Here is a 13,788-nt window from a genome sequence, read left to right on the forward strand (position 1 = left end):
AATTTCTCCAAATGCAAGGTGTATTGTCGCCTGCTCTGTTGGGGGGTGGGAAGGGGGTTGTTCATTACTCGATGTTGCTATTTGACTCTCACTTATTTGGTTGTCACCATGCTTTTTGAAACCACTACATATATATATTTTTAAAAAGATATATACCACTATACCTGTTATTTCATGATTAGTGGAAGCATTCTATGGTCTCTATATAGTAAGCCATTTATGACATCAAACCTACAGTTTTTTAGGCAGTAACTCTACTGTTTTTAATTTTAAAACTACCTCTGCTGTTTACCGCCTGCGATTGTGTGTTTTGTGTAAAGTATTTTTGCATCATGCCCCTTCTAAGTAAATTTTCAATCATAAAATATGATTAATAATCTACTTTGAAGAGGAAGGACGGAATAATCGAATGTAGGGTGAAGCAGGATTGAAAGAAAGAAGGTTTTATAACTGCCTAATGTCATAGCTTTCAGACATTATTCTAAATCTAAATTGTGGTGGAAAATAGCAGGTTTGCCATAGTGTAAGTATTTAACTATTTATTGAGTGCCCCATCAAAACCTACAGCACTTTGCCCACTTTAGGTACATATTATGCTCTAATACACTATTTGCTCTCCAGAGTTTGGCCGCTCCCTTAACCCACAATTACAACTCCCCTTTCCCTCATTTGCTGCATGCAGTTAAGGCAGGGACTGGTAGTCTTAACCAGCTTCCACTCTTCATCGCTGCTCCTATGTAACCCCAGCCTCCCGCCTTGATACATTTTGAATACTCAGCAGCCATAGTGCCAAAAGGGAAGTACTTCACCCCTTTACTCCATCACAAGAACCTGCTTCTACCACTTTCTCTGTCTTTGGTCTCAGAGGGATGTTATGATTGCGAACTTTGTTTGTTGCGTATGCTGTGTCTGGTTATCGACTTCATCTGTCCCTGACATTGCTGGGATCCCTTTTTACCTGCTCTGGGTCCCCGCTGCATGCCTCCTGCCTCCCGCTGCTACACTCGAACAACAGCACCGAGTGGCAGCCGAGTGGAGGGGGGCCTCTGCAGCGAGGGGACTCCATCTACCATCAGCCTTTGCGGCCGGAGCCGCACCTGGGGAGCATCGCGCCAAGCGGCGCATAAATTACCGCACTACCTCCGGTGGAGTGAGCGAACTTTGTTTGTTGCGTATGCTGTGTCTGGTTATCGACTTCATCTGTCCCTGACATTGCTGGGATCCCTTTTTACCTGCTCTGGGTCCCCGCTGCATGCCTCCTGCCTCCCGCTGCTACACTCGAACAACAGCACCGAGTGGCCGCCGAGTGGAGGGGCGGCCTCTGCAGCGAGGGGACTCCATCTACCATCAGCCTTTGCGGCCGGAGCCGCACCTGGGGAGCATCGCGCCAAGCGGCGCATAAATTACTGCACTACCTCCGGTGGAGTGGGCGAACTTTGTTTGTTGCGTATGCTGTGTCTGGTTATCGACTTCATCTGTCCCTGACATTGCTGGGATCCCTTTTTACCTGCTCTGGGTCCCCGCTGCATGCCTCCTGCCTCCCGCTGCTACACTCAAACAACAGCACCGAGTGGAGGGGGGCCTCTGCAGCGAGGGGACTCATCTACCATCAGCCTTTGCGGCCGGAACCGCACCTGGGGAGCATCGCGCCAAGCGGCGCATAAATTACCGCACTACCTCCCGCATCGCGGGACTAGTCGGGCTAAGCCCGGGCAAAGGGCGGGCCCTCTGAGGCCCTCAGAGGACGAGGAGGCCGGGTCGGGTGCACCCCATAACAACATCATTTCTCCATCACGTAGGGCTTCTGACTTTGTTTTTTAATCATTCTACTGCTTTGGTATTATGTCAGAAAGCTATTACCCTTATCCTACATTGTCCTGGGGTTCTTGGGTCCTAGTAACATTCGTCCCAATTAAGATACTCGCATCTATATTAGCATGTCTACCAGAGGCAGTAGAAGCAAGACAGCTGCGGGAGGGGTATCTGTGATTGGACCTATAGACAATTTCATAACAAGGACTAATGAGGCCATCGAACTTAGCATCTCGCTCCTTGAGCGTAGGGTGTCGCAAGATTTAGAATTTGCTAAACGTTCTTCTCTTGGGGGCATTATATCAGCAAGAACTCCAGTCAGCTCTAATAATTTACACACAGGTTGTACTTGTGACACCCGAGCTGACCTTCATACCATACCTAATGAGGTTAACCTATCGGCAACCAATCCCCTAATCAACTCTGATACTGATTTAAGCAGTGAACTAGAAAGGACACCAGAACTAATAATAGACTTCACACCAGAAATAGTAGAGGAAAATAATGAGATATATCCAAGAGTTAGGCAAGAGGGTGCTATTCGAAAGCAAACAAGACAAATGAGCAAATCCATTCCCCCTGCTGTTAGAAAACGTAATGTAACAAAAGGACAACACAAGAAAGGCACAACTAAACATTTAAACGCTAACGGAATAAATCCATCTACAGAGAAAATAAGTGAACATACTGAGGGGATCCCCCACGTGCACGTGGACAAGCCTGATGCAACCACAGTAGATAACCAACTAGTTGAAAGATTTGGCGACCTTTTAAGCATCTTTATGTCGCCAATCGAATCTAGGCTTGCCCGTATTGAAAAACAGCTAGAAGAACTAACAGCTTATAACAAAAAAGCTTTAAGTGTCGTTCCAACAAATAACGTAGGCTCAAAGACAAGTATCAGCAAATCTATATCTTCCAAGCCGAAGGTTATCCCAGTTCCAGACACTGTGACAAAATCAAAACCTACCATCTCTACAAGTAAAGAAATTGGAACAAATAGTTCTGTTCCAGCCAGCAATTCTACTCCTAGCACTAATATGAAAACTAACATCACAAATACGCAGATAGGGAAGACGCATACAACATCCCAAAGTGGGAGAAAGACACCTAACCATACCAGTGATACAATGCCAACTTCCCAAAGGACCCGGTTGCCTCACGATCCACCTTATAACTCGAGACAGATTCCTCCACGCATTAGTCTGCCACCTGAGTGTGGGGCCTCTGTGTTGGTCTTGGTAAATGTCCCGAAACTTAGGTATGATCAAGATGAAACCTCCTCCTCACTGAAAAATAAGACCTTACATTGGTTGATAGCTAATTGCAATTTCCCAATGGAATGTTCAGGAGAAATTATTCATACCCAGAGAGTAGGATGGATAGGTCCTCTGAAGAAAAAGTTCGAGGGGGACTGCATAACTGTCAATTTTAAGAACCCACAATGGGCCGAAAAAACGCTGGCTAGGGCCACCCCCCCCCTCTACCTGGGAATTTAATACCACCCTTCTCCCACTGGGTTACTTTTATAGACACTTGATTACTACCCATCCCAACATGGTAACCAATCTGACTACTCCTTTTTTTATCAATATCTGACATCTGAAAGCAATTCCCCTTTCTTTCACCAGAACTCCAAATTCACTTACCCGAATGGTCCAGTACAATGGCATCAAGGCCAAATTCATTCACACTCGATAACTCATCCCTACTTGTCTATAATGCCACATAATGAGCACAGAGATGCTAGATGGCGTCAAGTCGCCGCGGCACCAGGCAATTCATATAGTATCCCGACTCATAATAGATTCAGTGCACTGTCCGGCTTGGACTTTAATGATTGACTGAATCATGATCAGTCCAAAGGGGTAAATATGCACATATCGACTATGGGGGGTCCCCTAACATGTAAAACTCCGGACACAGAGGAGAAAAACATAACACTCACTCCTGGTAAACATACCTCTATAGCCTTCGTGCAATGTTGGACGGGTGATTTGGCTAATTCACCATTAGCACCTCCTAGTCTTAGGTCTACAAATAACTTAATGAACATAAGAATTCCTTCCAGTCTTAACCTACCTATTTCTCAAGAACATTCAACGTTTTGGAACATAGCCGGCTTGTCTGCTAAACAGACAAACCCTAATTTCCTGAATCAGGTTAATTTGAGTAACATCGTTTGCCTACAGGAATCTTGGGCTATTGATCCAATACATATAATGGGGTACAGGACCTTTTTCTCTCCAGCTAAAAAATCATCTTCTGGAAGAAGTAGCGGTGGGCTAGTCACCTATATTGCAAATACTTTACATAGTGAGGACATTCTCCCCCTAAAACTGGAAGAGAACTATCAGTTAATAGTCCTAAAGAGAACTAAACAAAACATATATGTAATAGTAAATTTTTACAACAATATGAATATAGATGACCTGATCAACCTTCTTTCAGAAATTTCCCTAGCCCTCCAAGATGTTCGAGCACAGTACATTAAGAAATCATGTACAATAGTGTGGGGCGGTGATTTCAACCTTCATTTGTGTAGAAATAACACCATTGACAAGTGTGGAATTAAGGAGGATGACGGCAACAGTATAACACACTTTTTACACTCAATTGAGGGTGAAAAAATGAACGAGATCATAACAGAATTGGAACTGGGATTCGAAAATGAGTTAAAGACCTCCCCAGTAGCCTTTTCGCCAACATTTAATGGCAGGGGATTAATGAGCCTGATAGATTACGTCATGCAAAGGCCCAAGCATCGAACTGTTTAAAGTAATAAAAAATCCATTGAGCGATCACTTCCCAAATACCATCGCCTTACGCGACTCAAAACCTCAAAAAAAAACCAACATAATGATTATCTTAGACCAGCAAGAGCTCGAATTAGGATCATTGAATGGTTATACATTAAAATGGGGAAATATCGATAAAGGAGCTGCAGCTGCAAAAATAGTTAGCTAAAGTCAATCAGATATCATAAACTGTCTTGACCCTAGAACAAAATCCAGAGAAGTTCTGGCTAGCTTTAATATCATCTCTCAAAATAAAAAGTCAGCACTCACTAGGTCACAGAAACAAAAAAGTCAGGCAAAAAAAGGCTGGTTTAGCACGGCCTGTACAAAAGCATATTCAAAATTAAAGGAAGCCCTAAGTAGGGGAAAGAGAGACAGAGGGGAGGTTATCAGACTAAGAAAAGTATACGCCCTAGCTTTAAAAATCAGAAAACAGGAGCTAAAAGCTGACCTATGGGAGCGTCTTAGTAGAAGTTCAGAACTAAAAGACAGCGCAACTTTCTGGCAATTAGTTAGATCTCCTTTTTTAACAGACAGAGAGGACTTACCATCCATAGATGTGGCGATTAGTGACCGTGAATGGGTGAATTATTTCTCTAAAGTTTTTAGTGAAGGGAACATACAGGGTATGGATTCTGCAGATCTCATGACCAAGGTTACCTACCCAATAACACTGCATTTTTCACATGACGAAGTACAAAAAGCATTAAAATCCTCGAAAACAGGTAAAGCCCCAGGCCCAGACGGGGTTCCAGTGGACATTTTTAAACACGAAGTAGATCTCTGGTCCCCATTACTGACAAATGTCCTAAACACCACTATAAAAGAGGGCCTAATAGAATCTTGGAAAACCTCGATACTGGTCCCTATATTTAAAAAAGGGGACCGAAACAGCCCATCTTGTTATAGACCTATTTCGCTCCTGGATTCGCTCGGGAAGATGGCAGGTCGGATTCTTCTCGACCGACTCCAGGAGTGGACAACTAGTCAGAACATCATTTCGTCACTACAATATGGGTTCCGAGAGGGGCTAGGAACAGTAGACCAAGCACTAAACCTGTCTTTATTGGCAGGAAAGTACGTGGAGGCCAAGGGGACCGCGCTGCATATGGTGTACGTTGATTTATCCTCAGCGTTCGATTGTGTAGTACACTCGAGGCTGTGGAAAATCATTTTAACAATGGGCGTCGACCCCCCAGTTGTAGATTTCCTCCGGGAACTATACACTGGAACAACAGGAAGAGTGAGATTTGGGACTAAAGGGCAACTTACAGAAAGTTTCAGGGTGGAAAAGGGGGTCAGACAGGGATGTGTGCTGGCCCCCTTTCTGTTCACCCTGTATACAAATGGCCTTGAGGCCACTATGCTAGAAGGAAGTAAAGATCTCCCTTCAATTGGTCGTCGGCAGATACCTGCCTTGTTATATGCCGACGACGCGGTCATCCTAGCTAGAACTCCTGTTGAGCTGCAGGGTGCACTAGATAGATACTGTGCCTTTATGTTGAGTCTAAATCTGACCCTGAATGTAAAAAAAACTTACACTATGCATGCGGGTAAAAAAACTGTAAAGACTAAATGCTTGTTTGTAAAAGGCGAGGGACTGGACAGAACTGCATCATACCCATATTTGGGAATTGTTATTGATGAAAAATTTAAGTGGAAGGCAGCGATTAATGCAAGGAAACTGGCTTTCCTAAGAGCAACTACAGCATTAAAATCGTTTGCACAAAGACTGGGTCAGAGACCACCATTAGAACTGTTAAAAATATACAATGCAAAATGTGTTAGCACTGCCACGTACGGGGCTGGGATATGGGGTCTTGTGAATGTGGATGAACTGCAAAAAATAGAAAACTCTTTTGTAAGATACTTACTTGGAGTACCGAAGAGTTCTTCCACATATGCCTGTCATTTAGAGTTGGGCATAGACTACATATCAGACACCATAAAAACCCAACCAGTAATGCTGTGGCGCCAAATCTGGGTAACTGAACAATGCCATCTAACAAGATCAATCGTACAAGACATTCAGACACTTGATCATTGTGGAAAGATAAAATGGTTAGCATATGTCAAAGCCTTATTAATAGACTTAGGGTTTGAAATTTTTTTTACAAACCCATTAACAATAATTGAGATCACAAAGGCGGATTTAAAAAAAGCATGCCTGGCACATTTGGGCCAGGTACGCCTGCTAAGAGAGATAGAGAAACCCTCTGTTCAACAGGGCTTATTAGCTCAGACTGTGTTTTCCATTGAACCTTATTTGATGTACAGATTAACTCAATTTGAAAAATTGCTGCTGACACGTTTTAGACTTAACATGTTTCATTTAATGGTCTCTTTTCCCTCTCAAAACGAATGGTCATCAAAATTAACCCCATGCCCTTGTGATTCTGTTTCGATACAGTCGACCATACATACAATTCTTTTTTGTAAATTCTACACAATACCACGGAGGCGCTGGTTATTGCCCATATTGAAAAACTGGGGCTTGCGCCAATGCCGTCCAGCATATTTGGCGCTTCAGTACCTCGAAGACGAAACAATAGCAAAAGCGATGGAGCGCTTCCTGAAATTCTGTATTCGCCATCGTTTAAACCTTTAATAAAGATGAGTCTTCATGCTGGAATAATAGAGGACTGACGCAGTTGCCGCAAAAATTGCATGTTATGGTCATAACTTTATGAATTGTGATTTTTATATAAACTGTCTTTTTCGGTATAGTAATAACTACATTTTAAATTTTAACTGATTTTTTAACTGAAAAAATTGTATAAAATATATTTTATGAACTTTTATGGTATTTCTATAATTATGAAAAACCTGAATAAAGTTGGTTTTGATTGGATTTGATTGCAATTAAGCTTTTGGGTGTGTTGGCTCTATATTGACCCTGCTGGTCCTGGCGCGACCGGAAGTGATTGTAGGCAAAAGGTCTTCTTTATTTTGATCTCTTCGTGACCTATCACACAGTCCATTGAGATATATTCATAAGGACTGGGTGTACCCTTGTACTTATGTATAATGCAGCATCGACTATCGCTTTGTGATGTTTTGTTACTTTATATTCCCTCATAATGTTTCTTAAAAATTGCTGTTTGCTTATTTTGAGGCTTGCTCCGCATTTAATCCTTATAACACATTAATATATATTGCGTTTCTCGCCATTGATAGCCTTGTTTTGAAAGATTTTACTGCTGTTAGAGAGGAACAAGTTATCGCCTCTGCACTTTGCATAAAGTGCAGGACAATTTGAATAACCCTCCTTGCAGAAGAATCCCGTCACAATGATGCTCTCTCTTGGGTTTGCTGTATTGATTCTTAATCAAAGAATGCGTTCTGCAGAGATGGATCCCATTTTCACAATATGATTGAAGATATGCCATTTGACGCAAATTGTAAGCTGTTGGCTACTGTGGACATTGAGTCACTGTATACTAACGTTCCTCAAGTTCAAGGTATCGGGGTAATTGAAAACAATTCTGACACTAGACTTGCACCTGTGCATGTACCCATGTCCTTCATAATATGTCTTCTCAAATTGGCCTTAATAGAAGCTATTTTTAGTTCAATGTCATTACTACATTCAATGTAAGGGGCCTTCTATAGAAGTAATTTTTGCTCTAAACTTTGCTAATCTGTGTTGATAATTTTGAAACTATATATGTATTTCCTATAGTAAGCTTTTTTAAAGAGCACATCCCGTGCTGTCAGAGATACATTGATGATACTTTTATGATTTGGACAGAAGTCAGTGTACTAATTTCTGCTAATCGATGTCTGTATACCACTCTTTTTATACCAGTGTACTTGCTTTTCACCAGTGTACTTGCTTTTCTAATTTGACCATCAGTGGCATCATCTGTGACATCACATTTTCATTGATATAATGAATAATATATATTAACATCACTGAAGCAGCTACAGGAGTTTGGGTGCATGAGTCCAGAATCTGCTGGGCATATTCTCAGGCCATGTCCATTAGTGTTGGACGAAAGGGTACTGAGATCATGGCCTCTTTGAAAGATGGGCCCACCACTGAAATCCAGCGGCGTGTGGTGGAAGGCTGTTCCTAGAAGGTTGTGTCCAGGGCCCATTGGGCGCTTCTGATATATTATTACCATTAGAATCTGACAAAATGGTTGCTGAGCAGTATTGGACTGGCCTGGCAGGTGCTATAACTCTTTCTCTTCCAGATGGATCAGTTTTAGAGGAGCAGTGAGTGGTCTTTTTTTAGTCCCATGGGCCATGATCGGAACAAAAACACAGTCCACACAGTAGCCCTTTCAGGCTGACCTTTTTAGAAATGTCAGTGTCCAACAGGTGCCAGAGGTCAGTTCAACACTGGTGCTGAGGGCTGCACTGGAGTATTACGCTTGCTGCCCTATCACCTGTGGACTTTTGGGGTAGAGATTCTAATGAAAGCTCCTGGACAGGATAGATGACCTGCATTCAGAGTTAGCTGGGCATGGATGAAACGTGTCTAGTTCAGTGATAATCAAAGTATGACCCAGGGGCCTCATGCGGCCCTCCTGAACTTTACATGCGACACCTTGATCAACAGCAGCACTGGGCTGCTGTTCACTCGACTTAGCAATATCATTAAAAAGCTGTTATATGTACAGGCAAGTCTTTATTTAAAGGTTAATTGAAGTTAAAGAAAGGAACTAACCAGGTTGTCCTGCACCACTTAACTTTAGAAACACCTTTATTTTTGAATCCGTCTTGCACCAAATGTGACCCCCGGACCACTATCGCCACCCTGCTAGCATCGATGCAGCCCTCGGTCACATCACAGACCAAACTTTGTGGCCCTTACAAAAATGTTTGTGAGTACCCATGGTCTAGTTAATAAATGTAGAGTACAGGCAACACGTTCAGGTTCTGTCCAAAGTTTGAGAGTAGGGCCCACTTAACATGGTTGAAGTGGACATTAAACCAGGTTCCTGCTCAGCACAGCTGACCACCAGGTTCCCTGGTTCCACAACCTGCATGGTATGGCATAGCAACCTCTGCACTGCTTGCCAATCAGCATAGAGTCTGGCTGAAAGCCAGTCACTGTGTCCAGAGCCTCCATGGTACGACAAATAATCAAACCAGTGCAACTGTGGTATAGTGGCATTGCCTGCCTTCAGTAAAGTTGTTTGCTACATAATGTCATCACAGACAGGTGCCATCAGTGATATTTATGATGTTATGTTATCCAGATTTGTAGACCACACAATCATTCAGGAGGGTATCTTGGCACGGAGCAGGTGTGAGCCTTGCTAAACCTAGGGCCTAGTGGACTACTCAAAAAGCCAGGACTTCATCTTCTTTTGAAATTCAAGAAGTGAGAAGGAGGCTCTTGTGTGTAATTGCAGGTCGTTCCATGCTTAAGGAGCAATGTAGTATAAGGCGTGACCGCCAGATCTGTTTTTTTAGTATGTGTTGAATGTGTGTAAATAGAAGTCTGGACGAGCAGAGGTGTCGGAAGGTTTTCTGAAAGCATTTGCAATTGTTGAGATATGCCGGGCCAGTGTTATGTAGAGCCTTGAAGGTGTGGGTGAGAAGTTTGAATTGTGCTCATTTGTGAGTGGTGAGCCAGTGGGGCTCCTTCAGGTGTGGTGTGATGTGAAAGCAGCATGGAAAAGTGAGTTATTCTGGCTGCCCAGTTCTGAATGGTCTTCAGCCTTCTGGTGAATTTTTTGTTGATTCTGGCATAGGTGTTTTCGTTGTCCAGCTTGGTTGTTACCAAGGCATGCAAGATAGTTTTCCGGTGCTGATTGGGAGCCATTTGAAAATTATTCTTAGCATCTTCCGGATATGGAAGCATGATGCGGTGACAACATTGATATGAGCGGTCATGTTGTACTTGCTGTTGATGATGATCCTTAGATTATTGGCATGGGTGAGTGATGTCGTACCTAGCTCTGTTGGCCACCAGATGGAGTCCCACAGTGAAGTGCTCTTCCCTAAGATCGCAATTTCAGTCTTATCAGTGTTCAGCTTTAGGCAGGTGGTGTTTAGCTAGTGGACGATTTCAGTCATGCTGCCATTGAACTTGATCTGGGTACTGGGCTTCTTGTCCGTGAGGGAGAGAATGAGTTGCGTGTTGTCAGTGTCCTCAGTCACAATGTGAAGTAATATGCAGAACATTGGAAATTTTTGGGGGGGTTTGGAATGTAACCATAATGTCCTTTCAACTGATTTTTTAAATCAATTTTTAATGTATTTTTGATAAACACTTTGTTTTTTGGTGTTACTGAAGTGCTGTAACTTCTGTTTATTCAAGTTACCTGTACAGATGCCAGATTGGTTATAAAAATGTACCTAGCTAATATGTTGTATCTTTATGTTCCTAAGCAGAATAAGCAATTTTTCCCTATGTGCTCGATGCATTCATTCCATATGGTCATTCATACTTGGCCTTTGTAATGTTATCAATGTTGCCCATTTAAAATTGATGGCAATTATATTTTCTTGTCTTCCTTTCTACTGTTTAGGAATCGCCTGCCTGCCAAACATATCAACATATGAACATCTCAGAGTTCCTGGAAAGGTTGAGCAGACAGATGAAGTCCCTTGAACCCAAGATACTAAACGATTTTTCCAACTGCAGCATGATCTTATGCCTCCCTGATAATACTGGAACAGGAGCACCTTCTCTGGAAACTTCCACCACACGCTTTGGTAAAATCGTGTTCCTAACTTCTTAAAAGTGTGCTTTGCTTTTTCCAAGTTTTTAGGTCATAAGTTAGCCAAGAGCTTTTGATTTTACTAAAAAAAAAATATTGATAAAATACTTCATTATATGAGGTTTTAGCCATTCCTTTTCATCCATTGGTCTGTTGTTGTCATCCACACATTTCTTCCACCCACAGTTTGGGAAAGGCAGTCAACTTTTATCATTGGCTAACTTCACTGCGAGTAACAGCATTTTTTTTTCTTTCACAAGGTGCGCATCCGCACCCGAAGTTGTTCTCTTCAGTGCCAGGGACTACTATGACAATGTGTATTTTTTGAGACCCCAAACAATTACTTTTATCCAGTGTGTTTTTTTAATATTGGCAGTGACCCAGCAGCTCCTATCAAAATAGCACTTTTGGAAAGCCATACAAACCAGAAATTGACAAAACAAAACGACTGTCAGCAAAAGCTAGACCTATTGCTTGTTTATACTGCATTGTTGTGTCAAGTATTGTCATACCACATGTCCCAAACTCGTAAAAAATTTCCGCGATTTTTGTTACCATATGTAGCCTTTCGAGGCGTGATTCTTACTCGTCTTATTTTTTGTGTTCTGCCATCTAGGATGCGCCACTGATCTCTACTTATGATCAATGTTCTGTGTCTTCTATCACACACTATGCTGAGTAAATGTCAAATCGGACTTATAGCCTTTACTGCTATATAGGACCTGTCGCATACCGTGTATCTATCAGATACAATGGGATCAGATTGAGTCTTAAGCGAAAGCTAGTGCAGCATGTCTGAAACCAAGTTCACAATTTGATTAGCCTTTGGGGTCTGGAATAATGTGTTTGAGGCATGTGAGCTGTAGATCACATGCTTTGTATACTCCTGCCATCTAGTGTTGTGTCCGGATGTTTGCAAGTTGTTAGTCTTCGTAGAAGTCTTTCAAGTCACGAGGTAGGTGACTCCTCCATTCGGTGATAATGCGTATGGGCACCGACTCCATTGTTAGAATGTTTTTTTCAGCCATCGGGTTCAGATGTGAATTGATGCGCTCCGGTTCGACACCGTTTCTCGGGTTCCCCTCGGTGTGCAATACACTCACTCTCAACGGTATTGTGTTTGATCGATTATTTCCATTCTCCGCGTATCGTATTTACTGAAAATCCCTCTTTCGATCGGGTAGCTCTTGGGAGGCCGTCGGGCCTACCCATGCCGGTCCGCCTCGATAAAGACATCCCACAAGGGCATTGTACCATGAGTACTGACACTTATTTACCACAAGCTCCTCCTCAGCCCAAGAAGAAGGCTCCGGTCCAAACCCCGTCTCCGGGCCATGGTCAGCACCGAGAATACGTTTCTGATGCCCACCTTCCGGCTTAGCACTGAAACACACCCCAAAGCCTTCCAGCTCCGAAAAGAGTCATTCTAAATTGGGCACCGAGCCGAAACCTTCAGCCTCACCCCCTTCGATGTCGAAAACATCTTTGGATCCGAAAACTTTGGCATCCAAAACACTGGTACCAAAACCTTCGGCCCGAAACAAACCGATGTGCTGGTTCCTTCAAAGGAGCACTGTTTCGATGTTCCGCCCTCAAAACCGGATCCGAAACAAAGAGATCTCTCTATTCATCCAATAACTGGACATATGTTAGAAATGGGATCTCTGGCTACCTGAGACTTATGCCAAAGCGAGGCAGAAACCACCACTCTAGTCAGGATAAGGGAGTTACACTTCTAAAATAACCCCTGCTCACCAACCCCTTCGTAGCTTGGCATGGACAGCCAGGCTTATCTTAGAGGCAGTGTGTAAAGCATATGCACATAACCAAGAGTAAAACAGTGTACGCACTACAGAAGGACATCACACCAGTTTAGAAAAATATCCAATTTTTATATACTTAAGACAAGACCACATACGATAAAAATCCACAATACTATACTTCAAAATCTTCACTTATCAAAATATGCTTTCAAAAATAGCTCCTTGATGTCGATAGCTCCGTCCGGGGCTATCACCGCGTCGTGAGAAACAAATCCAAAACCAGTTCTGGCTGACCGTGGGGTCGCAGGCCATCTACGGTGTTGGGAAGTCCCACAAACAGTACCTTTCAGAGATGCAGGGCGAAGGGACCTTTGAAGTCATACGCGTTGCATGTCGAGCTCCTTTCTGATGGAATCCGGAGCAGTGCCCCCAGGTCGCGGTGCGAGCAGCGGCTCGGTGGCGGCGTCAGATGGCGGCGTCGGTGAGACCAGGGTTGCGGTGCGATATGGAGGCGGTGCTCGTCCCGGTGCTAGCAGGTCACGGTGCAAGGGGAGACGACCATTACAACGCGGTCTTTACACCCCACTACTTTTACGGCACGGTCATCAGGATCGCAAGTCGTTACAACGATTTGCGCTGGATGGCGCTATATACTAAGGAATTGTATGATTTACTATTCCAACACCTTCTCTACTGTTACGTGGGCTGGAGTTGGAATAGTAAATCATACTATTT

The 13,788-nt window shown here is 43.2% G+C and overlaps 1 protein-coding gene across 23 annotated transcripts in view; it reads left to right on the forward strand.

The window, feature by feature from the left end:
- The window catches only part of FLT3LG (fms related receptor tyrosine kinase 3 ligand), a 676,457-nt gene that overhangs the window by 462,077 nt on the left and 200,592 nt on the right, over positions 1–13,788 (forward strand). For all 23 annotated transcript variants that reach the window (XM_078655107.1, XM_078655105.1, XM_078655115.1 and 20 more), the window contains one exon: positions 11,099–11,285. In XM_078655107.1, coding sequence (XP_078511233.1) covers positions 11,099–11,285 — 187 coding nt within the window. The remainder of the gene's footprint in view (positions 1–11,098; positions 11,286–13,788) is intronic.

The sequence above is a fragment of the Lissotriton helveticus genome, chromosome 7 (genome assembly GCF_964261635.1).
Source record: "Lissotriton helveticus chromosome 7, aLisHel1.1, whole genome shotgun sequence".
NCBI classification, from domain to species: Eukaryota; Metazoa; Chordata; class Amphibia; order Caudata; family Salamandridae; genus Lissotriton; species Lissotriton helveticus.